The following is a 20641-nucleotide window of genomic DNA, read 5'->3' as shown; positions in this document are numbered from 1 at the left end:
GGCAGCTGCTCTTAAAATCCTCATGAAATGTGCAAGGTTTAACGCTCTGGGGTTGGTTGTTGCAGTCTCACTTTTTTCCCCCTAAATCACTCCCACAAACTCAGTAGATGGATCTTTGAAACTAATTCAGTTAGAGGTCAGGAATTTGAAGGATTTTCCAAAAATTTTATGTGGTCCATTAATTTATGATAGAAGCCATGACAGTTGTTGCAGTTCTACTATCATCATACACATTAGAGCCTTTACATCTAATTCCACTCTTAGATTCAGCCCAGGTCAAGTTTCATGCAGTATCTCATCCTTTGGTGGTAAATAACGAGCGATGCTGCCATCACAGTATCCTCACTGTAATCCTATTAAAACTTGGCCAAAATGAGACCATTATGACTGTGGGAGCCCTGAGTCCATTTCAGCAGGAGTGAATTACCATAGAGTAGCATGGGTTCAGGAACAAAGCTGCACATTATCTCTAATTGAAGCAACACCGCCATCTCAGCTCAGCTGTGGAGTACAGACACATTGAGACTGAAGTTACCCATTTTAATTTAATAACACATCATTACAAATAATCCTGTGCTGTATAAGACTTGCTTTAAAAGGGGGGAGGGAGCAAACCTACTCATACTGTAATCTCACTCACTCAGCATGAGTCAACCACCAATAAAAATGATCAAACCTGCGTAATGCACCCTCTTGAGTTGGCGCCTAATAAAAAACAATGTCACTTTAATGTTCGAATACACATTCTCAGCTAAAATGGACTCCACAAAGGTCACTGGTCAACTGTGACTCAGTGCTAGTTGAGCCAATGTTCTGTTTCCATTTCTGTGAATAAATGCTCCAAGTACATTTATCATAAATGCAAGTGCACTCTTGTATCTTTGAAAAAATTACTCTTTAATTAAATTCCTCGATAGCTTATGTGGCTTGACTCATACCCAAAATAGCTCGTCACAATTTGAATGAAAACAGTCACACAACTACAAAAATAAAAGTAAATACACACAACTTCACACAAAACAGATAATCCACCCTGCTGTCAAAGAGTAACACTTTCCATAAAGGTTGCAGTGGCCTAAATCTCAAATGATCAAATTAATATTCTCTCAAGGAAAAAAATCCTTGTTAGAAACTAACTTCTTATATCAGGCACTTTAAAAAAAATCCAACACAGCTTACTGTAGCAATCACTTTAGTGAGATTAAGAGGAAATGAAGCTGTGCAGGACGTGAGCTAGTTCAGCTGGAGGCCAAACACACCACCCACTCACACATAACCCTTAATGTCACAGATGGCAAGGGGCCTCAATGGGAGCTGAACGCCTACAGTGGGGTCACATTATTTAGATTGTTTTCTTTCTCTTAGGACCCCCAGTTAATGTTTGACTGTCAGGAACCCTGTGACATCCAAGCAGCCATTGCTATAGTTTACCATGTAATGCCTTTGAATACAACAACCTTTTCACAATGCGTAATATTCAATAATTAATTTGCCGCATCAGTGCTCCTGACAATTGCCCCAAGCTGCAGCCACATGCTCCCATGACCAATTTTCTGTTCATATAAAATAGACATTTTGAATGTGAACAGTGTTCTTGTGAGTAGAGCGGCCTTTCTAGGGATTTTACTGTGTATTTGTGAATCACAATGTATATTTATATTTAAATATCCACATGATCAAGCACATACACTCACACAAATTTAGATTGGCAACTGGCAGGCAGCTGTGTACAATGGTATTGAGGCAAGTTGTCAGGGCCAGGGGAAAACAAAGGCCTTGTCCGTCTGGCTCTAGTTTGTTAATTAATTCTTGTTCATGGTACTTGTTGTGTAATGAAACAGCCGCATGACTTAAGCTGACTCTCCTGAGGTTGTTTTCTTTTACAATCAACTTAGATACTAATAAGCCCTTAGTTAAGTGCACACGCCTGCACATGCAGTTGGATTACCTGCAAGCTGGGGTATCCCATCACACCACTGTACATGCTCATTGGTCCATCACATATATGACCTCTGATACGGAATTTTCTATATGCATGTTCAGTCTGAGAGACTAATCAGAAAGAATGGACTCTTCTTCTGTTTGACAAGGGAAGGATAATTAAGCAAGAGTGCTTAGCCTCCAGGCATATGTGGGCATTTCTAAATGACCTGTATTTTTCTCAAGAGTATGTACTCAAAATAAAGACATAATTTGATGTGATAATCAATCAGCACGCTTGTTTAAGCAAAGAATATTTTTAAAAGTGCCTTACTACTCTTACTTATGGCTAAAACATGTTGATGTATTTCATGCACACATATGATCAAAAATGGCTCTCAAATATACTGTAAGTCAAATGAAATGAAAACAACACAGCTGATTTATGCGGTCATGAACTCTGTTTGCGCATAGTATTAGAGACAGTTAAACTTTTTGTGAAGTACGCTAATGAGCTGAATCCAAGTAAAAGTCATTATCCCTTATTTATTTCCTTTATTAAATCTGAGGCAATCACAAAGGCGATGTAGATAAAGAGAAGCAGATAAATTAGGGAAGGATTTTTAAGCCGCTTTGGCACAATCCACATTAGGGAGATTTCTCTAATATTTTGTACATTAAGTACTTTTAAAGGATGAATGACAAACTAATGGATCCCACCATAATGGAAATATAACATGTGGTCTCAACTTTATTACCATTACAAAAGCAAGAGTAGCTGTATAATACATTTGGAAATGCCAGATATATTTGCAATAAATTCAGCTTCAAACCTTAAAAATTAAATAAGCCCTCATTCAGAAAACACACCGTCCCCTGGTTTCCATTAGTTTTCCTCCCGAGTCGACCATGGCGACTTTGTCCAGCGCACATGTTTAATAATCTAAAGAGAGCACAATTCCTCCTCAAGCCACCAGCCTTAATCTTCATAGGCCTTAGCTGGTAGAGTTTAAGCAAAACATTTAACCTTTATTTACCACAGTTGATTTCAGTGCAGCTGCAGTGGTAATGCATGGGGGTAATATACCCAGTTTGTTTGTGCACCAAAGATAAAAGTCCTTGATCCCCATCCAACTCGGAGCAGTGTGTTTAGTGATAAGGGCCAGATCATGCCCATAGCCAGGCTGCTGCGGGCCATGGAGCCGAGCCATTTTGTTTCAACTTATACTGATGGCTCAAATACTAATGAAATGAGATGCACATTGGGATACGGGGCTCAACCACTGAAACTAAAACTACTCCCAAAGTTCCCAGGATATAACACATACATAGCAAGCAGCAAGTGCTGTAACTATGAAATTATCTATCTATCGATTGAGGGACTAAGAACACATCAGGAATTTATGCACAGATCCCTCAGAGTTTTAGGAGGCAATTTCCGAGGGTTTAAGGCAGCTTTCTTTGGGGGAAAGAAATAATTTATTTACCAAGTGTGAGTGGTAAGAGCTGGCTATGAAGCAGGACTAATGGCTGTCATAAAACAAGAGTGTAACTCCCTGTCTCTGCAGTCCCTCCTCTCTGTCGCCTCAGAGTGGAAGAGATAATAATGCTCAACCACATACCCATGAATGTTAATTAAATTTTGCCTGGCATAGCCTGATGTGAGGGATAGACAAGGAGGGAAATGCATCAAAAACTAGGATGGGGTGAGTGCTTTGCATCTTTTAATGCCTGAATGAACATATTTTGAATATCACTCCATTGTTTTTAGCAGAACCCTATACTGTGTATGATGCTCCTGTTTTATTTTAGATTTCTTAGAAGTAATCTCAGTTATCCACTGCAATTATGACAGAATTATTATTCTAGGTGATTTTAACTTGCACATGAACAATCAGTGAGACCCTTTTGCTTTGGAATTTTTTTAACTTGATGAACTGTATGAATTTTATGAAACATGCTACTCATCTTACTCATAACAGAGGGCACACTAGACCTTCTAATAACCCACCCTCAGTTATGGATATAGGCATCTCATCAATTTGTGTTTTTTATTTTTATTTTTATTGTTATTTTACTGTTAATAGTTTTATACAGCAGGGTATTCCAGAGTGAACTGTCAGGAAATGTTATCTTACTACTGAAGTGGGTGCAAATTTTATTGACACTTGCATGTCACTTCTGCAAACATTCTACCATCCTCTTGTGATTTTCTTGCAGATGTTTTGACAGTAAATTACGCTCTACCCTTCACACAGTTCCACCACTTAAACTAAACAAGGCAACTTCTAATCTGACACCTCCGTGGAGAAACAACAAATTTAAACAATTAAAGAGAAACTGTCCAACAGCAGACAGAAGAAGGAGAAATAATAAATTACTCATCAATTATCAAGTTTTCTGTGAACAGTTGATTATTTACAATATGCTAATCAAACATGCAAGACAAGCACACTTCTCAGAATTGATGACCGACAACCAGAATAACCCTGAATCCTCTATTCAACCATTGACCATTTAATTAACTAATTAATTAACTTTTTTTTTTTTTTTTTTTAATCTAGCAGTATGTTTACCACCTCCAAATATGAAGAGTTGGTAGTCCACTTCAGAGATAAAATACACTATTAGATCAAGTGTATGTCAATATCAGCTTAAGAATTTTAATACCCAGGATCTCTGATTTTTCTTTGAGAAAACATTGGAGGAATTTTTCCTGGTTGATGCTGAAATGCCTGCCAAAGTTATTTCCCCATTAAAAAAACACAACCTGCTCTTTGGATCCCATTCCCTTTTTGAAAAACAGTTCATAGCTTTTTGGATGAAGATTTCCTTAAATGATTTTATGAACTCCAAAATACTTATGAAATACTACAGAAAAATACCAATCTGGTAATCGCTGACACAATAGATTGCTCAATTCTTTCGCATTCTGATTGGCCTCGCTCATACTATTCTTAATGGAGTTACATCTTATAATACCGACAGAGAATATGTTTTTTTAAGCATAGACAATTTTTCATTTAAAAGCAATAAAATGAATTGTGTTCCTCAAGGTTCAATTGCAGGTGCTATATTTTTTTAACCTGCTAATGCTTAGAAACGTCATCAGGAGGCGTGGCACAAATTTTCATAGCTATGCTGATGACACACAGCTTTACACCGTTGTGTCTCTTGGTGACACCAAACCAGCAGATGTGCTTTAGATATCAAGATATGGATGGAAGAGAATTTTCTGCAGCTCAGTCAGGACAAAACTAAAGTCTTGGTTATTGGTACTGGAGCTCAGAAAGATGAACTGAATGCAAAACTGTAAGCACTGGAATTAAAACCCTGTCAACACATAAAAAATTATCTTTAATTCAGATCTTAATTTTGACCCTCACATTAGAAACCTAACTAGGAAACCATTTTATCCTCTGAAGAACTGCCAGAGTGCAGTAGTTTCTCTCTCAGGCCAACACAGAGACACTAATGCATGCCTTTATTATGTGCAAGATTGACTATAGCAATGCTTTCCTGTCTGGAGAAAATAGCATAATTACAGTTACCACATAACTCAGCTGCTCGTGTGTTGACCAAGACCAGAAAGAGAGCACACATTACACCAATTTTTAAGTTTCTGCACTGGCTTCCTGTTTGCTTCAGAATTAATTTTGAGATCCTGTTATTGGTTTAGAAAGCTTTTAGCAGTCTTGGTGCTACCTATTTATCAGATTTGCCTTTATCCTCTGAGCCCACCATAACCCTCAGGTCTTCTGGTAGCGGCCTTTCGATTTTTCCTAAAGTCAGAACAAAATCCCACGGCTGTGGTCGGTGCTTTGGTCCAAGTGTCTGGGACAGCCTTCCTGAGGACCTGAGGCCACCAGAGAACGAGGATATTTTTAAACACAAGCTCAAAGCCTACCTGGCTTTTAATTAAAATTTATTGTCTATTTGTTCATTCATTTATTTATTTATTTTAGTCTGTTCCTCTTGGTCTATCCTTTTATGTTCTGGATTTTATTCCTTTTAATAGCCTACCTTCTGTTTCTGGTTTTACTCACTCACTCATTATACCTCTTCTCTCTTTGATTATTTAATTATTTTATCTCGCTTAAACTTTAATTTACTTTATTCCACTGTTTAGAGTATTTATTTATTTACTTGCTTATGTTTTCATATCTCACCCTTTTTATGACTATTTATGTGCTTGCCTTGAAAAGGCAACACATCTTATTATCTTGCATATTTCTTATTTTTATTATTAGTGGGCAAGCTGCAGCTTGCACACTCATGTTGTTCCTACTATTTCTTTCTTTATTTCTTTATTTCTTTATTTATTTATAGGTCCGTTTTTTTGGACCGTAACTCCTCCTACAGCTTTCGTTTTAGGCCCACACAATGAATTGGGAAAATGTGCGGCCTGATCGGGAATAGTGTGCTATTACTTTTCTAAGGAATCCGACTTACGGAATTCCCAAAATTCCCATTTTCCTGAAAATTTCGGCCATAGGAAATGAATGGCCAAAACTTTGGAAGGCTCCAGGGCCCACAGCTTTGGACCTGCGTCCACGCACCAAATACGAAAAACGTGCGTCTTATTGAGAAGAAGCAGGGTTTCGATTTTCAGACCGATCCGACATTCCGTTTTTCCGCAATTCCAGTTTGAAGTTGGAATTCCAGACGCAATACACACTAATGGAGTTGAGCTAGAGTGGCATTCTTGACATTCCTGAGCGGCTAGAGTGGAGCAGCCCTGAAAATTCGCCTAAAACTTTTGTCTTTAACTTGCTCTCCTGGCCACAATTTTCACTCCACATGCATAAATTTGGCATCAAATTGTAGGAAAAATAGTTGTGCTTTGAAAAATGTAAATACAAAAGCAAAGTAGCTTCAACGTTTTAAACTGTGACCCTTAACGAGGCAGGAGTGCCAGCTCTCTCCCCCATAGACTCCCATTATATCTGAAATGCAAAGTCTCGGGAGAGAAGCAGAAACACACACGTTTTCAACTCGCCGTTTCTCGGGCATTTTTGGGAGTTGGAAAATAATTTTGACACCGTTTGAAAGCCCAAAGCGTTACCTTTCTCATGATATGTTTTATTTTCTGCTCGGAAACCGCGCGCCGCGGTTACGCTTCCAGCTTGCCCACGCAGTTTCCCCAGAAACTGCACAATCCTCTAGTTATATTTTATTATTCCACTCTTTTTCGGCGCGCTACTCCTCCTACAGCTTTGGTTTTAGGCCCACACAATGAATTGGGAAAATGTGCGGCCCCATTGGGAGAGGTGTGCTATTACTTTTATAAGGAATCCCACTCACGGAATTTTCAAAATTCCAATTTTCCTGAAAATTCCGGCCATCCGAAATGAATGGCCAAAACTTTGGAAGGCTCCAGGGCCCAGAGCTTTTGACCTGCGTCCACGCACCAAATACGAAAAACGTGCGTCTTGTGGAGAAGAATCGGTGTGTCAATTTTCAAACCGATCAGACTTTGCAATTTTTCATAATTCACGATTTAAATCACGATTTTGCCCTCATAGAAAAAGAATGGGAAATCGGCAGACACTCATGCATTTTCAAAGCCTCACAGCTCCCTCATTCTTTGGCCCACAGACTCCATTCAAAGCTTAAATGACTCAGCAGATGTTCAGCTTTATGTGTGTCATCTTCAATTTTTCATGTCTGCTTTAGTTTGCCATAAAACACAGTTTAAGTTTGGAGTTATTTTTGAGCCGCCTCTGACTTTTGAATGAGTGTGTATTGCGTGAGCTAGAGTGGCATTCCTGAGGGCTAGAGTGGAGCAGCCCTGAAAAAACGCCTAAAACTTTTGTCTTTTACTTGCTCTCCTGGCCACAATTTTCACTCTACATGCATAATTTTTTGGAAAGTAGTAGGAAAACTAGTTGTGCTTTGAAAAATGTAAATACATAAGCAAAGTAGCTTCAACTTTTTACACTGTGACCTTTAACGAGGCAGGAGTGCCAGCTCTCTCCCCCATAGACTCCCATTATATCTGGAATGCAAAGTCTCAGGAGAGAAGCAGAAAGACGCACTTTTCCAACTCGCTCTAAGGTGGGCATTTTTGGGAGTTGGAAAATAATTTTCACACACTTTGAAAGCCCAAAGCCTTGCCTTTCTCATGGTACATTTTATTTTCTGCTCGGACTTACTATCATTGAGAAAAAAAGCATTTGTTTGACCACTACGTTTAGGTGATTTTTCACAGAAGCAGCACTGTCACTCATGCTGTGTGCTTCATAGAGCCTCATTTCTGGTTCCGCCCACACAAGCCCCAGTGGCACAGTGGATAGTGTCTCTGCCTGCCATGCAGGAGACCAGGGTTCAACTCCCCGCCTGGGCAAGAGCCACAACACTACACAGCCCACAAACAGCACAGGGCTGCTGATTTAGCACATGTCCAGGCGCTCGCAAGGCAAGCACATCAAAGTTTCTTCAGAAACTTTATAAAGTCTAGTTTGCTTTGCTATTCTGAGATTTTATCCATTTCTTATTGGTCTTAATCCTGCCTCTGGTGTTTCATTATTGCAAATTGTGGAGATTTATGATAGTGTTTCCTCAGGTCCTGTTTTTATTGAGAGCATTGTTTATTTATTTGTGTGTGTGTATGTGTGTGTGTGTGTGTGTGTGTGTGTGTGTGTGTGTGTGTGTGTATGTGTGTGTGTATGTGTGTGTATGTGTGTGTGTGTATGTGTGTGTGTGGGTGGGTGGGTGGTGCAGTATTAAATTGCTTTGTTGTGTGAAGTACTTTTTTATTACATTTGTTTGTATGAAAAGTGCTATTCAAATAAAGTCTGATTGATTGATTAATTGGTCGTTGCAGTAATATACAATCAATGAAGCTACAGAGAGTCAATAAAATGATGCTTTTAACTAGTTTTAATCCATTTTAATGTGTGATGGTGGAAGGAAGTGGTTCAGTGTCATTTTGTCAGTAACTTAGTCCACACAACTTATTGAGTGGCATGACCATTTGTGTATATTATCACGCGATGCTGGTTGTTTGCAATCAGCCTATACAGCAGCAAGACAAGTTATTTGAGAGCCAGCCATTTGAGGGGCATAACTAGCCCTTGCCCCTGAATAATATAAGCTTATCCTTCCTGCTGTCAGGCTCAATTTGAATAATTTATATGTGGCAATAAATAGAGATGTGATCTCTGGTACCAACATGGAAAATTGGCACTTGAGAAATGAGAAATTCTTTTTGTTTGCCCGTATCTCCATGGGTTTAATAAAATCAACACGAGAAGTCTCCTCTTGTTATGTTTGTCATCTTTCTCTGCTTTCTGAATCAAGCTCTCACCCAATCACTCATCACTCTGTTGCCAGGCTGCTCTCAGCTGCAGTTGTCACAGTGTGATTTCTGGAACTGATAAGAGCTCTGATTGAACAATTGTTTGGCCTGTGGAAGCACCACTACAGAACGGCAGTACTCTTTCATTTTGTTTTACTATGACTGCACACTCATGTACTGGTCAGACACTGCTGGCTCAAGTACAGGACCATTTCCAGACACAACAGAACCTGTGACACATGGTGATGGATGGCTGTTTCCTGCATAATTTGATAGTAACTGATCTTAAATTCATCAGAACTACCTCACAAATCTATGAATTGCGTTAGAGACAGTGTAAAAGACAGATTCAGTCTGATGTGGACTGCCTAAATCAATCATTTTGCCAATAACTTCTAGAGCACCGGCTCAGAGGAATTGGGTTAAATGTTAGGAGGCTGAGGATGCAACCCTAAGCGCATAACAAAAGAACTTTAACTTGAGAGTTCCCGAAGCTATTCTGCATTTTGGCACTCTTTTGCATTGTCAGTCAGCATTAAGAGTTAGACAAGCAAGTAAAATTTCTGTTAAATAACATATGGCACACAATGTGACTGGAGGAATGCGTCAAGACACAATCTGGAATCTGACTATCTTCACTTTATATTTCACAAATTGACCCTCGTGAGAGAGACTGTTAGTTAGATTGTCTGTCAGTGAATTGGATATGCAAAACCTTTTTCATGGATTTCCATTCAGTTTGGTGGACAGACAAGCTTTTGTCCAAGTCATACTTCATTAGATTTTGGTGGTGATCTGGATCTGAGATTTTCATTAGGCTATTACACAGTTACTGTTTTTAAGCAGAACTATAAAATGGAGTCAGAGGTTTGATCCCAAATCCTAAGTGTATGGTTTTAAGAGACAGGAATAATTGGGTGTTATAGCAAGTTGGACAGTTGTGAAGTACTAATGGAGGTTTGCAGTCTACAAGTGCCTTGTAATGTTTTGAGGATTTTGACTTGTGGATGGAGGGAAATTTGGCTAACCCACCAGTTCTTTTACTCCTTGGTTTACATGCAGTACAAATCTAAATGTTAACTCAAATTACACCTATGTTTAGCTGTTACACACTGTGGGTCTTCATGGGAAAAGCTCAGACTAACAACAAAAAAGTGGCTTAGCACTGGTGAAATGCTTACCAGCTTTAGAATCAGAGTCAGAAATACTTTATTGATCCCTGAAGGGAAACTGGGTGTTTAAGGGCCTTGGCAAATGAAAATCTAACAATAAAAAATTAAATACTAACAGTCACTACCTGTACAACAACATACAAAGTTAACAAGGCCTACTGCAGTAACATTACAGCCTCAGCACAGCTTACACTGAATATTGCCAGGGAACAGTATATATGGTGTTCACTTGCTTTGTTCAAGTATCACTAAAACACATTTAATAATACCCGATTTAATCTTAGAAACAACAACCCAAACTCCAATTTTTAATTATTTATAGTTCAAGAGATATAAATAATTAAATCTTAGCACACTTAATTACATTATTAGCTCCATTACTGCCTGTAGTAAAATGAAAAAGGTCATTTCTATGTTTTATGCAGCAGAATAATGCTCACAGCTGTGCAGTGTGTCTTCTTAGCTATTCAATGCAAACACTCAAGCTACTATATCATCCATTGCAGCTTTTTTAGCCATTTTCCAGTAATACATGGACAAACTAGTGTTCACTCTGAAAAACAATGAACAAATGAAATAAAAAATAAGGTCAAACTTCAGAGTTGGTGCAAATACCTCATTTAAATAAAAAAATGGTAATGCCCTATAGCTATGTATTATACTAATAAGGCTGGTGCTAAATAAAGGATTTAGACCACGTCATTGCCAACAATCACAGAGCGGTCTTGTCCACATAGTATATGTTCTTACTACAAGTATCTACTACATGACCAGGAATTCGTGTCAGCTGTCAGACTCAATGCAGTCCTGATTGATCACGCACAGTAACACTACAGAATCAAATCGGCAACGTGCAAAGGAAAAAAGTGAAGCCTACATTTTCCCTTGATGAACCATTAGTACTGAATTTCCAGAAACCTAAATGTTTTGCTAGAGACTTCTAATGAATTTGCCCAAGACAGAAAGCTGCCTAATTCTCTGGACTAAAATGTCGGTCTCTAATATCCATGGAATTAAAGACAAAACAGCGGCCTCAGTCTTTTGCAACACCACCAGAAGCATAAAAGCTTGTGAAAACAAAGTCAGCGATTCAATAGAGTTTCAGCTGGTGTGCCACTCTTCTGCTGCAAATTGTTTAGGGATTTCATGTAAACAATCTTAATAATCTGTTTCTCTTATAGTATTAAAGCTAACAGAACAGATGTTATGCCAGAATTCCCACCTTATTATCATTTAGAGAGTGTAGTTAATGTTCACCTTAGATGACGAGAGGCTTAATACTGCTGGCTCCTGTTTGGTCCTACTGTCAGAGTGGCTCTATTATAACGTACTGCATCAAATCTTATCCATCCATTCAGGTAATTAACAATCCACGACAGCTTACATCCATGAAGAGCCCCCTCTTTTGATTTTTGATTGTTTTCAGTAACTTAGAATGGGTTAGTATAATCTCTCAGTAGTTCTGAATCCATGAATTTCATTTTGGAGGCAATTTTCTTGCATGTTATCTCATTTGCCCCTCAGTTCCCTCAATTGTTGTGCCCTTCCCATTCTGCCAAATGTATATTGTTTGAAAACATGAAAACAAGGATGTTCAGTTGTGCTTAATCATTTTTTCATTATTTGGATGAATGTTACAGCAATTATAATTGTTAGTTAGGAAGCCATTTTGAACAGTTGCAAATTGTAATAATGCATTCTCTGTTTGAATATTATCAGCACAGTAATTATGAATTGTTTTAGGGTGTTTGTACAAAATGACAGACTTTTATCCTCTGTGGAATGATTTTTAGACCGAAACTCTGCCAGATATAGTGACAACTGCCTTAACACTGAATGAGTCAATTCTCTATTGAGTAGCTGTCTATCTCTGCTATTTTTGACTGGCACACAAGTGGAATATAATGTGCGAGTGGAAAGGTTCTTGATGGACTGATATTCAAAGGTGGATGAGAACATAATCTGGGATCTAGCCGATCTTGATAACCGTACTGTGCTGTTTTCAGGGACTGTGTGTGCCACCTAAATGTCAGGGACGTGGAACGTGTTAAAGAAGAAACCAGAGGCCATGGTAGCTCCAGAGCCAACAGGAGCCAGTGCCTTGACTGTGACTCCGGCCGTTGTTGCATTAATCTCGGCTGACAACTCCACTGAACCAGTCAGCAAGAATGATGCCTTCGATGAGATCAAAAACAAGTTCCTGAATGAAATTGACAAGATCCCACGTGAGTACCAGACACAACGCAAACTTGTCCGGATCAACCGGCTTTTATTGATGTGATTCTAAACAATGATTTTGGAATTAGATTGTCTCCTTCCCTGCAGGCATTGGCAGCCTCATAATGTCTTTATTCAGTATCGATCACAGGCTGCCCTTCGTAATGGCGAGAGAAATCTAATTTTCATCCAATCTAATTGCTAACCCAGCACCTCTCACTAAATATATTTGGCCCAGGACATGACATTGAGCAGGGTAAATGATTGGCTAGTCAAATGTCAAACCATTTGTCACTTTCTCTTTTAGTGTATGTATGTTTATCTATACATTGCTCTGTATTTTTTCCTTCAGTGCCATCCTGGGCCATCATTGCCATTGCCGTGGTAGCTGCTTTACTCATTTTGACATGCTGCTTCTGCATCATCAAGAAGTGCTGCTGCAAGAAGAAGAAGAACAAGAAGGGCAAGAAGGGGAAGGGTGACATGGGAATGAAGAATCTGAAAGGTGGAGAGGTATGTTCGACCACGTGGGGTGATGTTAGGCGTGACGGATCTGATTCACCCTTAAACTTACATTTTAGTATTTACTCAGTCAAACAAATGTGCTTTATCATGCCAAGATTAACCTGTAGAATTCAACTGTATGATATAATAGCAATGATGCTTATAATTTTCTGCTGCTCTACCAAAAGTAGATAGAATGCTCATGTTGATGGAAACTATGTCAGTTTATTATAACTTGGACCAGATGCCCTCTTATTTCATTTCAGTATATGAAATGCAACACGGCACTAAACAAGATCAAAGGAAAGGCTGTTGTTTGAATTTTCTTGAGCTACAGATTATCTCAAGCCATGTTGTTACTTGCTGGCTATTTAACCCTGTCAGTGAATTCTCAAGGGCTGTTAATGACAGCCCTTGCCCACTGTGTTTTTTTGTTGTTACTTAATGTATTTGTCATGAATGTTAGCGTTGCTCTCTCTGTCTCTCTCGTGCTTTGGGATTTGAGTGGAAAATGACATGACATTTATTCAGCCCAGCTATTGTTTACCCAGTCATTAAAGGTAATTATGAAAATGATCAGTTTTCATAACTCCTCTCAGTTTAATGACAATGGGGTTTACATGTTTGGCAATTTGACTAAGTCCAGTTTAACTTTCCATGATAATAAATTCAAAAGTGGAGGTCATTAAACTACAATGACCTTCTTGCATGGAGATTGATATGATTGTGCTAATGAGGAGGCTTTTCCACGTGTCATTTTCCTCGCGCCCTTACAGTGTAGCTGACTGCATTTGCTGTGATTACCCTTCCTTGGTGTCTGCTGTGAGTTCAATCTCTTCCTTTCTCTCTGCTCTCCTCCTTCCTGCTTTGTGTCATATGTGTGCTCCGTGTATCTTGACTGTGGTGGACTTCTCTGCCTACGGTAGGTCTGATAGCACGCGGCACCCCTCTCTGGCCGCTCTGTGTAAGCGCAGACCAGGGCAGGGGGGAGAGGTGGGGCGGGCTGGGCTTGGAGGGATGGATTGCAATGATGACAATGAGTGCTATGGCTTCCTTAGTCTTGCAAGCTTAGGTGCTGCGGGTGCTTGAGGATCTATGGGAGCGATTAAGCTGCTTCGCAAATCCACTGAACTGATATGCCGCACCAACTGCCATGTCTTGAGTTCCCAGAGGTTGCAATTTTGGCCAAACAACCGAGCAAAGATCTGTAAAAGTGCAGATGTCTATGGTTTGAAATGAACATAAAATTCATCCTACGGTTGAGCCTTTGAATGACGAGTGCACTCAGCAACTCACTAGAGATCACTAACATGCATGTGCAAGGGGTGAGGTTGGATATTTGTCAAATAATGAGTGAAACTTTACCTAATTGAGAGCTTTGAGCATGTTTCCACCATTATAGGCCTTTACTGTAATTGTGCAACGCAAAATGTGAAGTCTTAAGTGACTGCTAGATTTACTCTCACTTTGGTCTGAAATTCACAAACGTAAAGCTAAACTCTACTTGTGCAAACACGCTCAGAGTTCCATGACAGATAAAGCTGTTTGTATCCCTTGACAAAGACCAACATATGCCCTTGCAGTAGGAACCATTGAATGGCCACAACTTGACTTGAGAGTAACTTTCCTGGATGACCCATGCTGCTGACATTTTAGGTGATAGCCAATGACTCCCTCTCTCCTTGAAGCACTTGGGCATCAATGAAGAGAAATGGTGGGCCAGAATGTTTGCCCAAAGCTGCAGTCAACTGCAGCTGATCTTCAGAGGCCTGATTTCAGAAAAAAAATTCTACTTTGGCTATAGCCAGTTGGCTGTTAACATAGATTTCATTTAGCAACCCCTAACTACTGAGCTCATAAATCAACCCATGGGCTTGACCAAAGGGCATACATTCAGACCTACCATGTCTTATCTTTGAATCCCACTGAAAGTTTGTGTAAAAATGGAACTTTCCAATGTAGCATGATCTCCCATGGATGTGTACATTTCACTTACAGCGCACATTTCATGACACAGTCTTTTTAGGCCTGACAAAAATCAAATTTTGTCACCAAGATTGTAGATACATCAAAGCATAAGTTTACCTGTCCACAGAAATGATAGGATAATTCATTCACATCTTGCTATCAGTAAAAAAAAAAAAAAAAAAAAAAAAAAAAAAAAAAAGCGTTTTATTCAACTCTGCATTGTATGGCCTGGCATGCTTGAATGAAAAGCATTTACCACAACATAGATAGAGAATGCCACATAGAAGTGAAAAGTGGGTGTGAAAATGTGAGAATAATAGTGTGAGAGAGTGGGTTTATAAGCATGAGGGCCTGCATGTAAGCAATCGTGTGTGTGTGTGTGTGTGTGTGTGTGTGTGAGCGTGTGTATATGTGAGAAGCACGTGTGTGCATATGTGTGATTGCGTTTATATTATTTTTGTGTGTGTATGTGTGTGTGCCCTATTCCTCTTCCAGCTCAACAGTGAGTAGCTGGCTCCTCCAATCTTACGAAGACATCAATGTTATTTCAAGAAGACAGCCATAGGAAAGTAGGCCATACTTAGATATTATCCAGCATCATAACTGATTGAAAGTTTACTTTGATATGCGTATTTGAGCAAATTGCTCTCTGTCGATTAGTCATGACTGTCTCTAGATAGATCAAAGTTATTGGGTGTGATGTGTAGGCATGGCAAGACTGATTATAATTGTGGACTTGATTTATATTTGTCATCATCAAGTCCTAGGACAAAGTTCCAGTAAATGGCTGCATGTAGCTTTAGCATAGAGTCAAGAGTCACAATAATCCACATTAAAATATTAGCCTTAAAACTAATATTGTCTTAGTATGTATTTTAGGAAAATGTTAATTCATCTGATTACATGGGGAAATGTTGAATCCCCCAGTAATTCTGTCAGTGACAATCATCAGGGCAGAGTGTGAGACAACAACAGCCTATCAGCAACAACAGTGTAAACAGATTATCAAAAATTTGGCATTGTATTTCTTTACAAGAGGAGATAAAGAACAGAGAGTAACACTGTCTAAGTTTAAGTGAACCTGTTTGTGAAAAAGCTTACATTATCAGCCCGCACAGCATGTGTTATCAGAGGATATTGGCCTGGGGTATTGGCATGTTTCAAAGCTATTCAAGAAAAGTGTCAGGAATCCCTGTCAGAGGTTTGATCGTATCACCGTGCACGGCTCTGTCCCCTCAGACATGTAAGTAGGAGAGCGCTAGCAATAGAAGGGCGATGCTTGTTGGGGTAACTTGTGATGAAAATGCTCTGTTTTAACTGTTTTCATTCTGTTTTTTCTCTGTCTTTCTCTCTTTCTCTCTCACTCTCTCTCTGTCTCTCTCTCCAGTCATTGCATTAAAAAAATAAACAAAAAAAAAACAAAACAAATCAAACATTAGGGGTTTTACTGAAATGACATTTCTAGAGCATACCGAAGTCCAGGGGAAACTCCCTGTCTTTGGTGCTGTAGCACAATTTAACATGATACTCATGGGAAACAGCAAATGGTGTCACCCAAGAAATAGTGAAATCAAGTCAGGTTGCAACAGTGGTCATCGATGAACAGATTGCACTAGTAACACCGGGGTAAGCGGGGGTAAGTGCCAGGTAGGTGCTGTGACTAACCCGACTGCTGATGACCGAGGTTTGTTGTGCAGCACGCCCACGTCTCAAAGTCATCCTCTCACTCGCCCTTCTACTTCCTGCCCCCCTTCTGTCATTGCAGAAACAACAGGATGATGATGATGATGAGGATGACGCTGAGACGGGGCTGACCGGAGATGAGAAAGAGGAGGAAGTCAAGGAGAAGGAAAAACTTGGCAAGCTCCAGTACTCTATTGATTACGACTTCCAGGAAAATAAGGTAAGCTTGACGTGCACTGTGGCTATAACGTTCAAACCCATCATTTTGACATGGACTGTGGCCTGAATTGCACTTGACCAAAACAAATTTTTAACTAATACTTGTGTTACTTTAGCTGAATTGAATGCCAAGGACATCTTCTTACTGGTACATTTTTAAATACGTTTTTTTTTTTTTTTTTTCAACATGAAACCTATCAAAGTTGAAGCAAAGATCTTTGATACTTATATAAGCATCACATAATGGCCTGCTATTTTCTTTGCTGAGCATCATTTTGTTCACAGTGACCTTTAGAATGAGGGGTATACTGAAGGATTTCAAATGCTTTTCCTCCTTTAATGCTCGGATGTTACATAACGAAAAAGTTCAATCGATTACAGCCCTACGAAATAGAGGTTTCTGTTCTGCTTTTATGTGGTGCGAGATGTTGAAAGTCAATGTAAGAAAAAAGGTGTACCAAGGCAGTGACTGAGTTTTTACCCTCCACTCCTCCCTAGCTGACGGTGGGTATCCTGCAAGCAGCAGATCTCCTCTCCATGGACAGCGGTGGCACTTCTGACCCCTATGTCAAGGTCTTTGTCCTCCCTGACAAGAAGAAGAAGTTCGACACGAAGGTTCACAAGAAAACTCTAAATCCTGTCTTCAATGAAACTTTTATCTTCAAGGTAAGCTGGAACACCCCGGTCACCCTGGACTCATTAAAAGAAGATGTACACCTAGCTGTTAGATGGATAGACAGCTCTTGTTATATAGTGAGCTACCTAGGCTCTCCCCTCTCTCTCTCTCTCTCTCTTTCCCTCTCTTTTTCTTTTTGATCCTCTCTCTCTCTCTCTCTCTCTCTCTCTGTCTCTCTGTCTCTATTTCCCTCTTTCTCACCATAACAGTATGTATTTGGTAGACTTGCTATTTCCTTCCATCACTGCCAACTACTATTTTCACTCTCATTTTTCTCTTGTGGATTGCATAAGAGCTCAGCAACATATATATTGTGTATTCTACATTGTTTATGGCGTGCTCATGTGTTAATGCATTAAATACAAGTGGATGATAGAAAATACTTTTAAGGATCTTTTGCTGTCCAGCTAAATATGCACAATGAAATTTTGCTGATTTACCTGCACATGAGGGTGAAACTTCTTGTCTTCCTGCTGTATATTAGAGAGAGGTGCTGCACTGGGGGCTAATTCCAAAATTGTAGGTTTGAGACCATTGCTCTGTATGGTTTTGGCATTATGGGGTTTGAATTGTGCTTTCAGTGGTGCATCGTTATAGTGCTTGTAAATCTATGTGCGTGTTGCTTTTTATTATCAAATATCGTGTAATCAAGTGCTGCAATTGAGCATTTGGCTAACACAGTCAAAATGCCGCACAGCCCCTTTCAACCTGTTATTTCCTTTGTATGAGCGCAACTTTTCAGGAATTTAGCTCTCAAATGCTGGTTTTCTTCAACTGAAATGCAGCTGTGTAGCAAAACTGTGTTTGCATCTTTAATGTCACTGAAATAAAAAAATGAGAATCAATAATAACACTCACGGCCACCAGTGATATGACGCAGCAGACACATTTAATGTGTTTGCCAAGGAGACTGTGATAGGGAATCTAGTTAAAGGAGAAGGCCACCTTGTCTGCGGTTGCACCTTGCCTGCTGACACAGCTCTAGAGAGAGGAATCAAACAGCTTTACCTTGTCAAAGACAGTGCAGTTCTGCTGAAACAGCATGCTATTAAGGCAGGTACTAGACTTATACCTCTGAGCTCCAGGCCAAAGCCACAACCAATATTGCTCTGTAGCTTTGATCTGTAAAATGTGTGTCTAATTTTATTTCTACAGGTTATTAAAAACAATGTGCGAAGTGTGCAGTGAGGATATAGTGTGACTAAATTTGAGCAGCCTTACAAAATTTTACCTAAAGGATAAAAAAAAAAAAAAAAAAAAAAAAAAAACTAAATGTTGCTAATAAGATTGGTTGTTGTTTTCCAGATTCCATTCCAAGAAATGGGTGGGAAGACTCTGGTAATGTCCGTCTATGACTTTGATCGCTTCTCCAAACATGATATCATCGGAGAGATTAAATTACCCATGAACACCCTTGATCTGGCGAAGCCAATTGAGGAGTGGCGAGACTTGGACAGTGCAGATCAAGAAGAGGTAAGAGTCAAACAATAGATCATATTATGATTATACTGCAGAGGTGATTTCTTTGAAACTGACTGCAGATATGTTTTATACAGTATATCCAGGCAGTTTTAGAAGTACTATAATTACCTTTGCATTTTTATTCATGTTATATTTAACAAAATGAAGATTACATTTTGTAATAGACACTGAAATAGAACAAACTGACAGTGTGGTAATTTGCTGCCATCAGCAGCATTATGCTGCATCCCAGCAGATATTACAGGATTTAATCCATGAAAGAACCTGCTTCTTTTATAAAAGAACCAGCTAACAAAATGATATATGCGCTGTGGTTTATTTAGCTCCTGGTCTCACGTTATTTTTAGCTTTAAAAAATAGAGGCACTGTAAAACTATTCTCAGAATCATTATTTTGTAAATTATTTAGATAAACATGTTGAGGATGTTTTTCATGTAGCAAGATACAAATTATGCATCTCTGGGAAAGGACATATTAAATTCTGCTTCAGACCTCCTTCAACTTTCTCTCCGTTGCCACCCCTCACATAGCCCGAGAAGCTGGGTGACATTTGCATCTCTCTGCGCTATGTGCCCACTGCTGGCAAACTCACCATCTGTATTCTGGAAGCCAAGAACCTGAAGAAAATGGACGTTGGTGGACTGTCAGGTACAGTATAAACACAGACGTCACGTTTTTGTCTCTCCAGCTCTCTTTCTATGCATTGATTCACGGGGCACACAACACTGGATTGAATTAGAAAAAACTGTCAAGCTGTTTCATCATGCATCGAATTTGGTGCTTTGATCAAGTTATTGTGAAATCTAGATGCATACAAAGACTCGTGGCTATCTGCGGTGCGCTGCGGTGTATAAAGGAACGTGCCTTTGAGCACAGCCATTTGGTCTGTCCTGCTCTGCTCACGTGCTGACGCTGCAGTACCCACCATGCAGCAGCCTCTCTCCCTCTGACTTCAGCAGTGGCCCCATCTGTTGGTCTATGAGTGCATTACAGCCTTGTGCAAATAATGTGCCATGTGTCATCCTCTGGATAGTACGCAGCAGTTGGCATGATTTTGCTTTCTTTCTGTTTTCAGATCCGTATGTGAAAATTAACCTGCTGCAGAATGGCAAGAGGCTGAAGAAGAAGAAGACCACAGTGAAGAAGAACACTTTGAATCCTTACTACAACGAGTCCTTCAGCTTTGAGATTCCTCTTGAGCAAATGCAGGTAAAGACATGGACTAAATAATCCACTTGTAAGTTACAGCGCACACCTGGAATAATGTGCCAAGCATCGGTCCACAAATTCAATAAAAACTGCACACTCCTCCTGTGCAAAGCAGGCTGTTTATTTTAGGTTATATCACCAACACGTTTCATCAGTTTGCCTTGTTCGGGGTTTCAAAACATGCTGGTGTTACAACCTAAAATAAATAGACCAAGAGAAGTGTGCAGGCTTCATTTATTTAATTAAAAACCCAGATTAATTTGTTTAAAAAAAAAATCCTCATCCACCTTC

The 20641-nt window shown here is 39.5% G+C and overlaps 1 protein-coding gene across 3 annotated transcripts in view; it reads left to right on the top strand.

Annotated features, from left to right (window-relative positions):
• LOC115362021 (synaptotagmin-2-like) overlaps positions 1-20641 on the top strand; it is a 35978-nt gene that overhangs the window by 9072 nt on the left and 6265 nt on the right. For 2 of the 3 annotated variants that reach the window (XM_030055783.1, XM_030055782.1), the window contains exons 2-8: positions 12399-12617; positions 12962-13122; positions 16847-16984; positions 17482-17649; positions 18965-19132; positions 19672-19789; positions 20217-20350. In XM_030055783.1, the coding sequence (XP_029911643.1) occupies positions 12419-12617; positions 12962-13122; positions 16847-16984; positions 17482-17649; positions 18965-19132; positions 19672-19789; positions 20217-20350 (1086 nt within the window). In that variant the 5' untranslated portion in view covers positions 12399-12418. The remainder of the gene's footprint in view (positions 1-12398; positions 12618-12961; positions 13123-16846; positions 16985-17481; positions 17650-18964; positions 19133-19671; positions 19790-20216; positions 20351-20641) is intronic. The other variant, XM_030055784.1, reaches the window with a different exon arrangement.

Source organism: Myripristis murdjan, chromosome 7, assembly GCF_902150065.1.
Source record: "Myripristis murdjan chromosome 7, fMyrMur1.1, whole genome shotgun sequence".
In the NCBI taxonomy this organism is placed as follows: domain Eukaryota; kingdom Metazoa; phylum Chordata; class Actinopteri; order Holocentriformes; family Holocentridae; genus Myripristis; species Myripristis murdjan.
The sequence above is the reverse complement of the archived record's forward strand: the minus strand, read 5'-3'. Positions and strand labels throughout refer to the sequence as shown.